General features: G+C 31.3%; 1 protein-coding gene across 10 annotated transcripts in view; it reads right to left on the bottom strand.

Moving 5' to 3' along the window:
* LOC126748381 (uncharacterized) overlaps positions 1-7588 on the bottom strand; it is a 116560-nt gene extending 108972 nt beyond the window's left edge. For 2 of the 10 annotated variants that reach the window (XM_050457573.1, XM_050457575.1), the window contains exon 1: positions 7334-7570. In XM_050457573.1, coding sequence (XP_050313530.1) covers positions 7334-7418 — 85 coding nt within the window. In that variant the 5' untranslated portion in view covers positions 7419-7570. Of the gene's footprint in view, positions 1-7333 lie in introns of all 10 variants that reach the window. The other 8 variants (XM_050457577.1, XM_050457574.1, XM_050457576.1 and 5 more) reach the window with 8 other exon arrangements.
* Between the last annotated feature and the right edge of the window lie 8487 nt (positions 7589-16075).

Raw genomic sequence — 16075 nt, 5'->3', positions numbered from 1 at the left:
GTTCGCTTAGGGCAAGGCCATATAACGATCTCTTTCAGGATGTGAGAGAACATACCAATTCTGACATCCAAATGTACTACAGCGACTGGCAAACTAATATTAAAGAAAAGCTTTCGGGTGGAAATCCCATTAAGGCAAGAATAGTCAGTCAATGATCCAAAGAAAGCAGCTAAACGGTTTCCAGGCCTAGTACACATATGGATCATGGATAAAAACCACCCAGAGCTGTAGTATACGGGATGGAAACGAACCCGGGCGAATCCTTACCGCTAGGAAAACACAACATAGTTTTCCAAGCGGAGGTGTTAGCTATATTTGAACTAGCAAATAAACGGAAAGCATTGGAGGGGATTTATAGGTACTCTTATAGTCAAGCTGCACTCAAGGCGATCCCAAAAACCCAGGGCCACCTCAGCGCTAGTTCAGAAGCGCAGAGGTGCATTGGAAAGACTAGCAGCACACAAGGAAGTGAGAGTAAAATGGGTTCTAGGACACCAGCGTATCGAGGGCTATTCCCCTCGATACGCTCGATACAAAAAACCAGCAAGATAAGGTTCCATTAGCCCCTTCATAGGCCCCGAGCCGCTTCTTAAATGGTCAAAAACTTAATAATTGGGCCTGAAAAAAAACAAGGAAAAATTGGAAAAGGATAGAAGGATGTAGATAGTCCGAGGAGATGATACCAGATCATGACGGGTCTTAAGTAAGGCGAGTGCTAACAAAGAGCTGACAGGGGATCAAAGACTATTTCGTATTTCTGATATTAATATGATAGTTAAACCTAAAATAAATATATAGGAAATCAGTCCTTGCCATGTTCAACTGTCATGAATGTTTACCATTTAAAAAATAATTAGGAACGGGAGAGTATATGAAGATAAAGCATTGTATAGATAAACATTAAAAAAACATTTACATATAGCCTCAAATTAACGAAAACTTCTTTTGACAAAATCTTTCATATAAATCAAGAAAAATTATGGTTTTCAAATAATAACATATCGTTTAGATTTCGTCATGCGCCAGATGGGACGCATTGGGTTCGCGAGAAAGCTTTATTTTTTCTTAAAACGAGTTTTATTAATCGCTTGTCATTTTAAAATATTTAAGACACAGAAATTTGTATACAAATTAATATTTTTGAGGTATGTTATCCTTGTCTATTTTAGATTTAATTGCACTAATATTATTTACGTCTGACGAGGAAGGATTTTGTGCTTTATTTGGATATTGTTCATTGTGTTTTGCAGAAGAAAAAAAAATTTAAACCTTTGGAGAAAGAATTTGAAGTGCCAAACAAATATTAGAAATACATTCATTTACCTATATTACCCATAATCGATGCTTTCATTATTATTAAAATCCTACATGACATTATTCAACTTTTTTTGAAGTAAGAATAGAAAATAAGAGAGAATTGGAAAAACTTCAGATCATTCTTAAAGATATTAGAACGTTATGTTTTTGTTGCTACATCGAGCTCATCTAATCTAGTTTTAGAAGAACTTAATAAGCTACAACTATTTTCTCGCTAGAGTTATATAAAATATGAATTCTTATTTCCATAAATACAATTTTATCTGCTATTTTTTAAGTTAGAGCCTTACAAGAAAATTACATTTTTTATGATGGATTAATCTTTTATTCATTTCTGAGTTTAAATTTGTGGATATGAGTTGTTAAATCTGAACAAGTAACTAAACCTATCCATAAAAAGAAGGAAAAAAAATTACAACTTTTTTTAAGTCAAAACATATTGAACATTGTTGTTTAAAATATTTTTTACAAAAAAGCTTGACGGTTTCGTTATTAATATTCAGCATAAAATAGTGTTTGATGATCTAATTCCTTCCAAAGACTTATCTGACGTATTTACGGATCTCATGAAAAAAGAAATTTTTTTGAATGAAATGTACAAAAAATTAAAAAAATATTGTTTGATTGTACTGTAAAAGAATATTCTATGAAGCCGACAATATGCCCAAATTATTCTTAGAAAAGGATTAAAAAAATTGTTTAATCCTTTATACTAAAAATATAAAAAATATCTGCTATAAAATATCTTATCATACAAAAGAAAATGATAAAAAGTAAAGAAAAATTAAAAAAAAATATAGAAAAAAAATTGAAAAAAATTTAAAAAATTAATTGCATTGTTGGTGAGCATCATAATTATGCCAAAAGGTTTGCCCAAATATATTCTGCATAAAATACTTTTTAATTAATTTCCTTTATAAATGTGTATGGAATATTCCAAATATATCCAATGTTATTAATGACATTAAATAAAATATTTCAAGAATTCTGAATTTTTACCTGCATTAATAAGCAATAAAATGTAGAAAAACAGTGTGAGCTATTGTTATAAATACTTAAAAAATTCTCAGGGAGTAGAGTCCCTAAATAAAAATTTTTCTAAAATGCACCATACCAAATACAAGTTTTGTAAAATAAAAGTCAAATCAAGAACTGCTGTGCAGTAACTCAAAGTCATCATTAATTTAACATTTACAAAGTATCAATGTCGTTAAGGAAATGATCATTCTCTTTGCATCAAAAAAATATATAATGTTGTTACCTTAAACTTTTAAAGTTTTGGTGGTTTTAAAGTGCAAATAGTTTATAAGGTCAACAACATATCAATGGTTTCTTGTAAAAGGAGTGCCACGAGGGTTCTATATACGAATGCGATCACTTCCCCATATCGCGTTAATAACTAGTTACTTTTACAGAGGGCGTATCCTAATTTAGAATTGCAAATGTCAGGGACAAAAGTCAGTAAAAACGAAAGTGAAGGTAAGCCAGTTTAAATTAATTTGTATTTCATTTTACCATACTAAAGAGATTTTAGTGTGGTAAACAAAGAATTACATTGTGCTCAATAATTTTCTGGGAAAACCTGTATACCGCCTGCATAAATCCTGGTTTATTTAAATATTACATAAGCGGTTCTGAACATGTGAAAAAATCTCTGGTTACCAAAATACTTTTACGAATAATAATCGATTCGCTCAATAACCAAACAATAAAAAGTGTAATATTGATTTTTTAAGAAAAACATTATTGAATAATAGATTTGGAAAGGGAATCAAAATAAAACCGGAATAAAAAAACTCATTAAACCTCTGTGGTAATGAAAAGAAAGTGGAAATAAAAAAGTTAAATGAATCATTAAGGTTAAGCATTTCTTAATGATTGAATAACGACCGGACATTAGACAGGTATTCATCTTTTATAACAATATAGAAATCAGTTATTATTTTTGATCTACATAATTTCTCGTTAGTTTTTTTATGCAGTTTTTATCTTAATTTCTAAAATGTTCAAATATTAAAAAAAAAATAAATTTAACAAAAACTAGTGAACGTATTACAATTATTGTTTTGCTAAAGACTGCTCTGTAACAAGTTCCAGTCTTATCACTTGGATCTCAGAAATCGTAAAGAATACAAGGTCCTTTAAATTATGGCAGACTTGCGTAACTAAAAAAAGCTGTTTTGAAATTTTAAAAATTCCGGGTTACCTTAAGAATATCACCTTGGGAGCCGGAAAAAATAAAATCTTGACACTTTTCGTCCTGTACCAGACAGTACATTTAAATTTTTTGTTTAGCAATCATTAACAACTTTCATTTTTAAATATGGTCCTGTTTTTTATTTAACCTTTATAAAAACCATTTAAAATAAGGATGTATCAATCTTTGTCTCACGTAATTTTTACCATGATTTAAGCGACTACTAGTGAAAGCACGAGGAATTAGTGCTTTTTTTATTTTAATTCTTCTTTATTAAAATGCAGTAGAAATTTTGACCTCGAGAACTAATCATGTTAAAAATAATAAGTGGGGTAGAATTATCAACTTTTGACGAAAATAATGTTTCAGAGATTGGTCTTTCATTATTTTAATTTTGTTTCTTTTTATGGGAATATAACTTTTTATTGAGTACTTCTATAGATCATTATATGAAACTCTGCCATAATATATTCCTTTCATGATTAATATTTGACATTCATTCCTGATTACACAGATCCTCTAGGTTACATCCTATTAAAGTTCATATCGAAGAGCATTGTTTTGCTAATGGTTTTGAGTAAAAATTATTTCTTATTTCTAGAAATATTAAGAGAATATCTCGTATTGAACAAAGGCATTACATTTGACGAAGTTTGACAGGTCTATGAATACCAGATCTTAACAAAAAAGGCGACAGTGGTAGAACACTACTATAATAGACTTTCAGTGAATATTCCAGGAATATTTTTAAAAAAAATTATGCTATCAGGGATTTCCCGGGCTTAAAATTTTAATAAGAAAGTAAAAATGTAGTTAGGTTAAGATTTTGGATTGGGTTAACACATAATGTCTCACAAAAATGTTGTATGGAATTCTTTAGGGTTAAGGAATCAGAATTTGGCCACAAGAAGTGGTAGGTGCTGGAAGCAAAAAATATTTATAAATCATGGATTACAAAATGACAAATTTACAAGAAAACGATAAATTTATTTTAATAAAATAGTTTTATACATTTATTATACTTATTTTGTTTAATTATAAGTGATTAAACAATCCGCTTATCAAGAAGCGGCAAATGAAAATACCACTACAAACATTTAATCAGTTACCATTTACCAAATTATTAAAAATGTTTATCAACTTTTTGACATCAACAATATGTTATTAATGAAATAAATAATTTTGATTAAGAGGTAGAAGCTTATTTTCATGAATTGATTAGAGCTTCATAAAGTACCTAGGTTGTCCTAGATTAGCGAGAATAAAAACGTATTTAACAAGAGTACTAGAGAACATACTCAATCTTCATTCCTTTGAACGTCTCGATAGAAGGAGCTGTTCGAAGGGCTAGTTTAGATTATCTACAAGAACGGAGAATAAGAATATTATCAACCAAAAAGCATTAGACTTTTATTCGATCTTCCTAAAGATGAAATAACAAAGAAATATTAGTTTAAGAAAGACCTCTTACAAAACCTGAAAGTAGAAGTAGTTGAGTATATGGAACCACCCAGCCACCCAGTCATTTAAAGAAAATCTTATTTAATAAAAAGGTTTTCTCTGTATCCACATATGGTTCAAAAACTAACGAAGGGAATGAAGGCGAGGTATTCGGCGAATACTGCACAATCGGATAAACTGTGGGTCCCCGAGTCCCAGATGGCACGGACTGCTTCCTGGATGGCTGGACTCGGGAAATCTCAATCGAGAAAAGAAAAATTATATTTCACTGATATGGATTTCTGGATACACAGGCGTGCAAGGTAATGAAAAAGCCGATAATTTGCTTTGAAGAAAAGTATCGAGCTTCAGTTCCAGAACGTTAGTGCGGTATTGGTAGAAGTATACTTACTGACCTAAGAAAGAGTAGGAAAATCTCAGAGCACGATCCTAGGATCTCCAAGGGTTGAGATAATCCAAGATATTGTTCTACTATACATTCTAGAACAACTGCTTACTGATAAGGTTCAAAAAGGCATAGCATGATACCACATATTGACAAGGTATTATGATTTGAGACTAGGATTAATTGAATATCAGGAGGAGTACAATAGCTCTTATAGGTTGAATTGCAGTTGTACTACCATTTTCTAATCTAATTTTGATGACATTATATCCAGTAAGTCACATCCAGATTGCAATCAAGAATATATGGGAATAGGGAATAAATATATGGGAAAATATATGGGAAATATATGGGAAAGTATATATGGAAAAATTGTATCAAAACCTGCCTAAATATGTAATTCGTTTTTCTAAATATAATGCATGAAAACTACTTTTCCTTATTAACAATTTGTTTAATTAAAATATTTTTAGAATTAAGCTGCATAAGTCGAAAATTAAATGGCAAGTAAATTACATTCCTGCGTAAAACCACATCCGTGATGTATTTACGGACTGCGGTTGACAATTCAAAAAGATCTTGTACGTTTTTATTCAGATGTGTCCCTCGGAGAAAGAAAAAAAAAGTTATGCATTTTTTTTTTGCTTTGATCAGATCAAAGATTTGGTATCAATCAATGGATTTTGTACTCAAAACTTTGTTACCCCTCATAAAACTTATTAATTAAAACACGGAGTTTTACAATATATGCAATAAACAATATCTTGTGTCGGGTTTGTTTTCCCTAAAGAAGCTAATAAGTAGAAGCAAGTATCTTAAAAAGTCTATCTCGACAATCTATTCCTAATATTGAATGTTTCTTTTCAATGAAACAGAATAAGGAGATTTTACCATAAGCAGAAATTATTAAACGTTGATGCCTCGCTCACATAATGACATGGCCAAGGCAGCTATAAGAGATCAACAGAGAACCATAATATTGCAAATGTCAGCAACATTACATTATTTGTACCTTCACCTCTTAGTAAATCCATTTTGGAATAAATATAGAACATAATTATGCTAACCCTATCTAGGCCTTAACCCGAGCATATATAAAGTGAAAGGATCTTTAAATACAAGGAACAAGTTTTGCCGGGAAATTGCGCAAAAAGCAGAAATTATCAACGAAACCCTTCTTTTTCTTGATTGCCTTTGTTTGACGAAACCATTAAACAGAAACGTGTGAAGGCAAACTGCGAATTTTTTGATAATATACGTTTTTTGCGAAATTTCCTGATTAACGTCTTTCTTACATTTTAATAATCTGTAATACTCCTTTCACTTTTTATTATCTTTTATTTCCCTTCAAGGAAAAATGTTACATATAAAGCCTAAAATAATTAATTAAATTTTTTCTTCAATCGAATATTTTTGACAATGTATTAAAAAAACTCAAAATAATCTTCGAAACATCAGTAAAACAAAAAAAACCTCCTAATATTCTGTTCCTAACCAAGCGTTTCTCACTATTATGTAAAATATTTAATAATTAATACAGACAATAAAACAGGTTTTATTTACTAAAAATAACTCAATATTCCGTAAAATTTATTTAAATGTCTATTTGATTATTAAAAAAAATTGTCATTGTCGCTAACTTATAAAACATATGTTTAAACAAATTATAGACTTTCTAGACAAATTATTATCTTATAAAAAGCATATCATATTATGTATATGTAGAAACAAAACTATTTTACTAATATTTAATAACATACACATTTATGGTTTCTATAACACCTAAGGCCAAATTTATTTTAACTTTCAAATACACTAAATGTATGAGTGCCTAGGCAGTTTTTATTTTACGCATACATAATTATAAAACTAAATTTTTTCCTATACTTTATGAGCTCCCACTTTTGATTTGTTAACCGCAACACACCGCGCGGATTTATAAATTAATAAGTTACGACCTACACATTACTTACCGAAGAGCGCAATCGAGAGTAAAAGTGCGGTAACGACGTACGTCGTAACCAATTTCGCCATCGTTGGTCCTGCAGCTATTAACATGAACCTAATATCCAGAAACACTGTACACACGTAGGAGCTAATGCACTTCACCCATATAGAAATCAACAAATTCTCCCCAAATGTGACAGCACAGAACGCGGTTATGCACTGACTAGATTGCCGAAGGAATAAAAGTTGTTCTTTAATGATTAGTGAAATGTCCAAGTGGGGAACCGCCAGAAGAGAAAACCAAACCCCCACTAGAGGTGGTACTGGCGTCGTACTAGACGTTGGTAACTTATTGATTCTCAGATTTACTTTTATTTTACTTGATTTTACTAGTTCAAATTCGTTGCCTTTATAACCACCATTACATATATCCGTAAAATTTATTATTTAATCACATTCATTATTAAATATTTTTAAGATTATGAAATGTAAATGTATTGTTGGTAATTTTTTTGTTTAAATGCTTTAATTGGTGCTTTTTACACAGCAAAGAATATCGCCGAATAGTGTATTGCCAAAAGTCACAGCAGAATATTTTCTAGAAACATATACAATATATATTGTTTATAACCTACGATATCTGAAATATGGACTTATCTGTTTTTGCGACGAATTTCAGAAGTTCCTGCAAGACGTAAGTCTTTTCATATGCAAAGGGCTCATTTACAACGACATCGAATATTAAGACGACATTTTTATAGCGACAAAAATGATTTTTGAACCTTATAGCGACGGCGGCGCCTTTAATTCGGCGAAGGCGGTAAAATACCGTTGTATACTTGGGATTCCCCGGGTTCTGAAAACAGGAAGAAAACCCGCGAAGGAAAAAAGGCATAATAGAACAGGGTTCAGTCCGGTTGAGTATTCATTAAAATTAAGCGTAGTGAATGCGTGCGTAACAAAGTATTTTTTTACGTTGTTGTTTTTTTTTTGAATTTTGTTTCTTTCTTTATTTTAAATCTTATCTTTCTTTTGAATCTTTCTTCAAGAGAAATAATTCGAAATGCAGAAAGGTAAAGCAATTACGTTTGCCGAAAAAGCCGCAATTATTTGGCACTTGGAAGCAGGAGAATCGAAAATTTAATCATGTATAATAATAGATTTTATGTATGCCCAGATAGCACAGGATATTCATATGTCCAAGTACAAAAAACAGATATCCAATGACCAATTTTGGACATCCAATATCCATTATATGTCCAAACTGGTTTCGGATATCCATGTGTATTTCTATTACTGTCCTAAGTTTGAACTAGGGATTTCTAAAAAAATGTCGAGTTCTAAAACAGAAAAATTAAATAAATCCATGTTTCATTTTACTTTTAGTTTAAAATATGACTCCAAGGCGAACTATGGCGTTTAATTGATTTCTGTTGTTTTTGTTATTAGTGCAACAGAACTAAAATACAAGTAGAAATAAGAGTTTTTCAAACATTTCCAGTATTTTTAACTTATAGCTAGCATTATACAGTGCTTTCATTTCAAAACAATCCACCCTTAATAACTTTCTTAAAAAAAAAAAAAAAAAAAAAAAACACGTCAAATTAGATATACAGGGGGACGTTTAATTATGCATTTCCTGAAGTTCTGTCAATCACCTCCTCACCTCCAGCTAACCTCACTTTAATATGTCAAATGGAAACCCCCATCGGGTGATACATCATAGTAAGGAGCGTAAAATTCTCTATTCAACGGTACCAAAAAATGAAATCGGTAAATGTGTAAGCAAACAGTTAGCGAAAATGTCTAGAAATAATGAATATTTTATTTAGGCCAAACTTTGGTATGTCAAATGGCTACCCCATGGTGTGATACATTATTTTAAAGGGCATTCATTATGCTATCAATGGTTGTAAAAAAAAATAAAATTGATTGACCAAGAAGCAATTAAAGTGTAAATCGGTAGGGTAGAAAAACATATTTAATTAATTTAACAAGCCACTCTCGAACTACCAAGTTCGCGAGAGTAGTGCGCGGGAGCTCCATGCTGCTGAAAATGTATATTATTTTCATTCAATAATATAGCACCATGTTGATCTACTTGATTTTCCATAGATTGGATGATGGAAGGGTATATTGCATTTTCTAAAAGGTTTAAATAAATTTCGCCAGTTAAATTTTCTTCCAAAAAAATCGCCTGCTTTTCAAACGCCTTAAAAATGTAAGGTATTACAGTGTTTTTTTGTACTTATTAGGTAGGTTTCGCAAAAAATTATAAGTGAAATAAATACACATACAAAGTTATAAGACTGCAAAGATTTTTGCAAAAAATTTGAAGACAATTTTTTTTCTCGCAAATAACGGTACACATTCTTTACTTAAAAAAATTAATAATTTGCTTAAACTAAATGTACTGTTTGTTACCACACATTTTAACTTCTAAATTGCTTGTATTTTTTTTTGATGATTTATTATAAAAAATGTAAGAATTTTAAAATGATGTAGGTACCACACTAAAAGTATTCATTTAAAATACCAAAGTTTGGCGTAAATAAAATATTCATTATTTCTAGACATTTTCGCTAACTATTTGCTTACACATTTACCGATTTCATTTTAATTGGTACCGTTGAATAGAGAATTTTACGCTGCTTACTACGATGTATCACATGATGGGGGTTCCCGTTTGACATATTAAAGTGAGGTTAGCTGGAGGTGAGGAGGTGATTGACAGAACTTCAGTAAATTAAACGTCCCCCTATATATGTAATTTGACGTGTTTTTTTAAGAAAGTTATTAAAGGTGGATTGTTTTGAAATGAAAGCACTATATAATATATTATCATAAGGGACGATATTCTTTTATAATAGACCGACAAATATCGGACCACTCCTTTATGTCGTATGCCAATGTAAAATGTAATTTGGAAACTTCATTTACTTGATTTGATTGATTCTTAGTTGGACGTTGGGAATTTGCCCTTAAAATTGTTAAGAACATTTTCCCGCTTTGCTTTACTGAATATTACTTCTGGACCTATTATTTGCCTATGGACAAATCAATACAAATCAATCAAACCAGATGTATTCAGAGCAATTTTTATTTTAAAAGCTTAGCAGAGCGCTTTTGGCGTATGAGCCATCATCAGTGCTAACTGAAATGAGTTAGTAATTCATAGTAATTATTATAAGCAATTTGTTTAAGAACATTTATTTCGTTTTGAAAATTAGAAGGAGATAGAGAAATGATTTGAAATTATATGGTCTGTTTGAGTGGGTTTCCGGTGTATTGAGAATTCTAAACTATTTGATTGTTTATGTATTGTTAAGTCTAAAAAATTCAAATTATTATTTGTTTGAATTTCTAGTGTGAAAGAAATCTTAGGATGTATTTGATTTAGCTTGTTTAAGAGTAACTGAGCTCCTTCTGTGTCACAATTCAAGAAACAGAGATAATCGTCAACATATCTGTACCAATTGAAAATTTCTTTATTGTTATCAGTCATGACTAGAGTAACTATGACCCCAAACTAATTAATATTTTAATCAGAAAAATAAAATTAACAAAAAGTAAAAAACAGATCTTTCCTAATGTTAGAAAAAAGATAGTAAATTGATATCTCTACCATTCGTGAATTCTCATCTAAATAAGAAAATCAACAATAGCTTCATTAAACACCAATCAGAACTACAAATTTCTTATAAAACTAAAAACAACTTGGGTTCGACTTTGATCAATACCAAGGATAAACTTGACCCATTATCAAAGAGTGGTATTTACAGATTGCAGTGTGATTCTTGTGATGCTTGCTCATATGTGTGACGAACTTGTAGACCCTTAAAAACACGCATAGCCGAGCACTTAAGTAGACCCTCATCTGCAGTTGGTGAACATATAAAATCTAACAACCATAATTTCAGTCCAAAGTCTAATTCTAAAATTCTCCAACAGGTAGCCTCTAAGAACTATAACCGACTAGATTTTCTTGAAGACATTTATATCACCAACGAGCTCATAAAAAAATCCCTCTTATTTAAATATACAAGTGAACCTTAACAGACCTTACGTTCCATTACATAAAAGACTCCACAATTAAAATTTTTTATAAGCATTGGTAACTTTCTAATTTAAAAGTTCCCTTTACATCCTTAAAGGATAACAACTTCCTTATCCGAACAAAAATTCACTGTTGTAGTCTAATTTGTGCCACCAATTTATAACCAACTCGCACTACCGCACATCATTTACGATAATGACATCTAGACCGATCTGTCGCTACTACCACTCTAATAGGTTCGCATAATATAAATATTAATTCTAAAGTAAAGTTAACTGTAGGCTAACCTAATTTGACACACATTTTTCCCGCCATCTAAGAAACCACAATAAATGTAAACAAAACACAAAGGAGACCAACGTTCTCCTCTTTTTAAATACTGTTCGTCCTGTTTAGTGTTCTGTATAGTCTTAAGTGTGTCTAAATGTTTCGTGTAATTTTAATAATATCGAATGTGTTCCCACTATGGTAAACTTCTGGGCTTAACTGACAAGTGAGTACATTCCATTCGTTTACCTTGACTATAGTGTCTTTTACGCATTTAACACCCAACTCATTTCAAACTCATTTCAGTTAGCACTGATGATGGCTCATACGCCGAAAGCGCTCTGCTAAGCTTTTAAAATAAAAATTGCTCTGAATACATCTGGCTTGATTGATTTGTATTGTCCTTCGAGCAACACAGCCACTTCCCTCTTCTTCTCCCTCTTCTATGGACAAATCATTTATTGAAGCTTAAATTAACTCCTTAAAAGTGATTTATAGTATTCTTAATAATATGTGTGCTCTGCCTTATCTAAAGGTAAAACAAAATAATATTCACTTATAATGCCAAAAATCAAGCAAAAACATTATCAAAAAGTTAAAGAAACTATTAACTCAAAATGTTTTGAACATTCAGACACTCTGTAAATAGTGTTGCTTATTTAGAAAAGCCTTCTAGTAGTGATAGTAGTACTAATGTCTCTAATGAAATATCACATACCCTCAGTAGTAGCAGTACTAGTGGGTTTAATGGGTATAATAGTGATGAAAGTAAAACTAGTGACACTAATAATAGTACTGAACAGCAGAATTCTGATTTAAGGATTAAAGCTTCAATAGAGCCTACATTATCCAGATTTGTAGCAAGTTCGGCTGTTCTTCTTAAAATTCCTCAGGTTTCATTAAATCAACTTTTAAAAAACCAGAATATAGCGAGTTACCATTGGATGCCCATACAGTGTTATAAACTCCTAGAAATTATATGTTTAAATAGAAAAGAAGTTTATTACTCAAAATAAAAAAGATGGGATAAAACTATTTTATATTTCTAAAATTATTTTTTAGAAATATAAAATAGTACAATTTCATTAAATGAAAAATAACTAATAGTCTACTGAGCATTTTTTTAAAAATTTAACCATCCTCATTTCTTATTCAATATAGCAGATTCTTAGTTAATGGGCTTTTATATTCCAAGTTTTTTCTTCAGGTGCTTCCAAACCTTAAAGTGGAGCTAACAGAAAGCTAATGGAGGCTAAAATTTTTTCCCGGTTTTGGACCCATTAAGAAAATGTGTACAAAACTGGTCCAAATAAGTGTCCATTATGGGATAAATATGGATTTTAAATTGACGTCCAAGAGTGTGTCATTCCACTGTCCATTGGATATCCATTGAATCTCATTTGGATCATTTTTGGATGTACATAGGATAGACAGTATATCCAAAAGGGGACAGCCATTGGATATCCAATAGCTTAACGGGTGCTATCTGGGTATTCACAATATGGAAAAATCGTAATAAAATACAGGATGCATTTGAAAAGAGCTCCACATTACCAAAAGCGAAGAAAAGGCCAAAGCAGACGATTTTGCTAGGCAACTTAGTTTGGACGATTTTAAATGACCAGTGGGTTCAACGATTTAGAAAAAGATACAACATTGTTTTTGGTGGTTGTGGGGACGTAGCAGATGTACCTGAGGGAATTTATAATGATTGGATAACTGCAGTTTGGCCACATTTACTAAAAGGATACACAGACGATGAAATGTTTAATGCAGATGAAACGGGCCTGGTTTTTAGAATGATGCCAGACAGAACAATAAAATTTAAAAGAAAAAAATGTGTTGGAAGGAAACTTTCCATAGAAAGTTTTTCTTCAACACTCTAGCAGAGAACATGACCGGATCACAAAAATTACAACTTGTATTTATTGGCAAAGCTAAGCAACCTCATTGTTTTAAAACGTGAAATCTTTACCTGTTGAATATGAAAATAGTTCACAAGCTTGGAAGACATCTGCATTATTTGAAAAAATTATTACGCGTTGGGATAATAAGCTTAATCTTCAAAAAAGAATGTTGTTGCTTCTAGTTTACTGTCCAGCTCACCCTAACATTCAATACTTAAAACCAATATAACTGGTCTTTCTTCCACCCAACACCACTGCAGTTCTTCAACCATCGGATAAAAGAGTAATAACGTCTCTAAAAACTCTTTGTAGAAAACTTTAGGACATAAAACTTTTAAAAGATATTGACGAGAAAGGTGTGCCTGAAAAACTAAATATCCTTGAAGCCATTTTTTTATTATCGAAGTTGAGATTGGGTTTCACAGTGCACGATAGCCAATTATTTTTCACACGTGGAATTACATTCAGACGCAACTAAAAATTCTTTGGATGAAGATTTATTTCCTCTAGCAGAATGGAATCACCGATAAAACTCGAGGAATGAGGATGAAGACAATCTATCTGTGGGTGATCTGGTAATAGAAGAACATTGGTAATATTTCTTAAATGATGACAAAGAACTGGAAACAGTCGAAGTTAACGAAGAAGTTATGGCTCATTTAAATCCGGATATAGAGTCAAACAGCGATGATGTAGAAATTGACGAACCAATTGATCTTCAACCACCTACTCTAAAGGATTCATTTTCAGCAATGCAGACAATTGAAAATTTTATTACATTTAGTGAACGCGCAAAAGACAGTAAAGCAGATGGTGCCTTGAGACATTTAGAAAAATTTATTGAAAAAAAACTACTTAGAGAACAAAAAAATGTATTGGCAGATTAAAATGGCAGACTTTTTTATGAAGTACGGAGTGAATTTGCTTAGAAAATATTTATAATTTACTGTTGTATAATATTTTCGTAACTGCATATATATATATACAGGGTGTTCATTTGAAAACTTCCTACCACGGATTTATCGAAAACCACTGTTTAAAAAAAAAAAAACGCCGAAATACGTCAAAAGTTTTGTCAAGGGAGACAACTTTCTAACCTAAAATTACTTTACCCCCTTTCACCCTCTGCCCCCCAGCGTCATCCCCTTAAAAATTGTAAACGGCAAGGGGTATCAAGTAATAGCTTGTTTAAAAGGTCTTTTAAACAAGCTTGATTTTGACGTTTGATTTTTTTAAATCGGTCGATTCGTTTTCGAGAAAATTAAAAAAATCTTTCTTTATCTTAATTTGTTCAGATAGAAAACAAAAACATGAAAATATCAGTTTATATTTCAATAAGTGTTCAAAATGTTGCCCGTTAGGGTTTGCCAAGTCTACAATTCGTTTATAATTTAAAACGGAAACTACCAACATAAACAGCAATTCCGAAGGTTACACGTGGAAAAAACTAAATAACAACCTGAATTTTTTTCCGCATTCTTTTCATCAACACAGATATCCTGGGCGAACTATATTTATTGTTATACCTGCTTAGTTATTCATAGTTGCTAAGGAAAATAAATAATTTATTTTTCCGTCAGTTACATTTGTGACAGTCTTGGAATAGTGAAAATGTATTTGTTGAATTGAAGATTTTACTTCCAAAATGGTTTACACACTAGCCGAAAGAGTGGAAATTATTCTAATTTATGGGGCCCAAAATTAATGTGCTCGGCAAACTGCCGTCACGTTTAATGCCAGACATCCGCAGAAGATAACTTCGCATAGGTATGTTTTGGACCTTGTTACTAAGTTTACTGAAACTGGATCTGTTGCAAATAAAAAACGTGATCATCGGCGAATTTTGGATGAAGCCGCTCAAGTTAAAGTTTTGGGTAATTTTGGAATAAATCCTAATACTTCATTACGTAAAATTGTGGCTGCCACTGGTATTTCATTTGGCTCTGTTCACGTATTTACCAAACTTCATAAATTTTATCCATTCAAAATGAAAATATCGCAAGAGTTAACCGAAGATGATTTCGATAGGCGAGTTGAGTTTTGTGAAAAAATGACTGAAGCGATTAATGATAATACTATTCATGTAAAGAATATCTGCTTCAGCGATGAATGCACATTTTAACTAAATGTATTTACGTTTAAAGTTTGAAGCTTACTACAAGGTCCAGTGTTTCCTGAAGCCGGGCAGTTCAAGCAGTGAAGTGATTAGGACAGCATCAAATTTAGTTAAGGACTTTACGAAAGAAGATTTTTTAATAGTAATGTTAAATGGAATATGTTCTTCATCTGATGTTTTAAAAAATTTAATTCAAAATCATGTTGATACAAGCACTTTAGTGATGAAAAGCCCTTATACTTATTTAAACCATAATATTATCTATAATAGTAATAAGGCCCTTTATCGTACTTTTCATGCAAATAATTTTAATCTGTATGGGATTTTAGAGTCTTATCACGCCAGTAACTTTGGTTCAGACTTGGCATCATTATTACATGCACATATTTTCAAATATTTTAACATTAATATATCATCGAAT

Source organism: Anthonomus grandis, chromosome 22 (assembly GCF_022605725.1).
Source record: "Anthonomus grandis grandis chromosome 22, icAntGran1.3, whole genome shotgun sequence".
NCBI classification, from domain to species: domain Eukaryota; kingdom Metazoa; phylum Arthropoda; class Insecta; order Coleoptera; family Curculionidae; genus Anthonomus; species Anthonomus grandis.
This window is presented reverse-complemented; position numbering and strand designations above follow the sequence as displayed.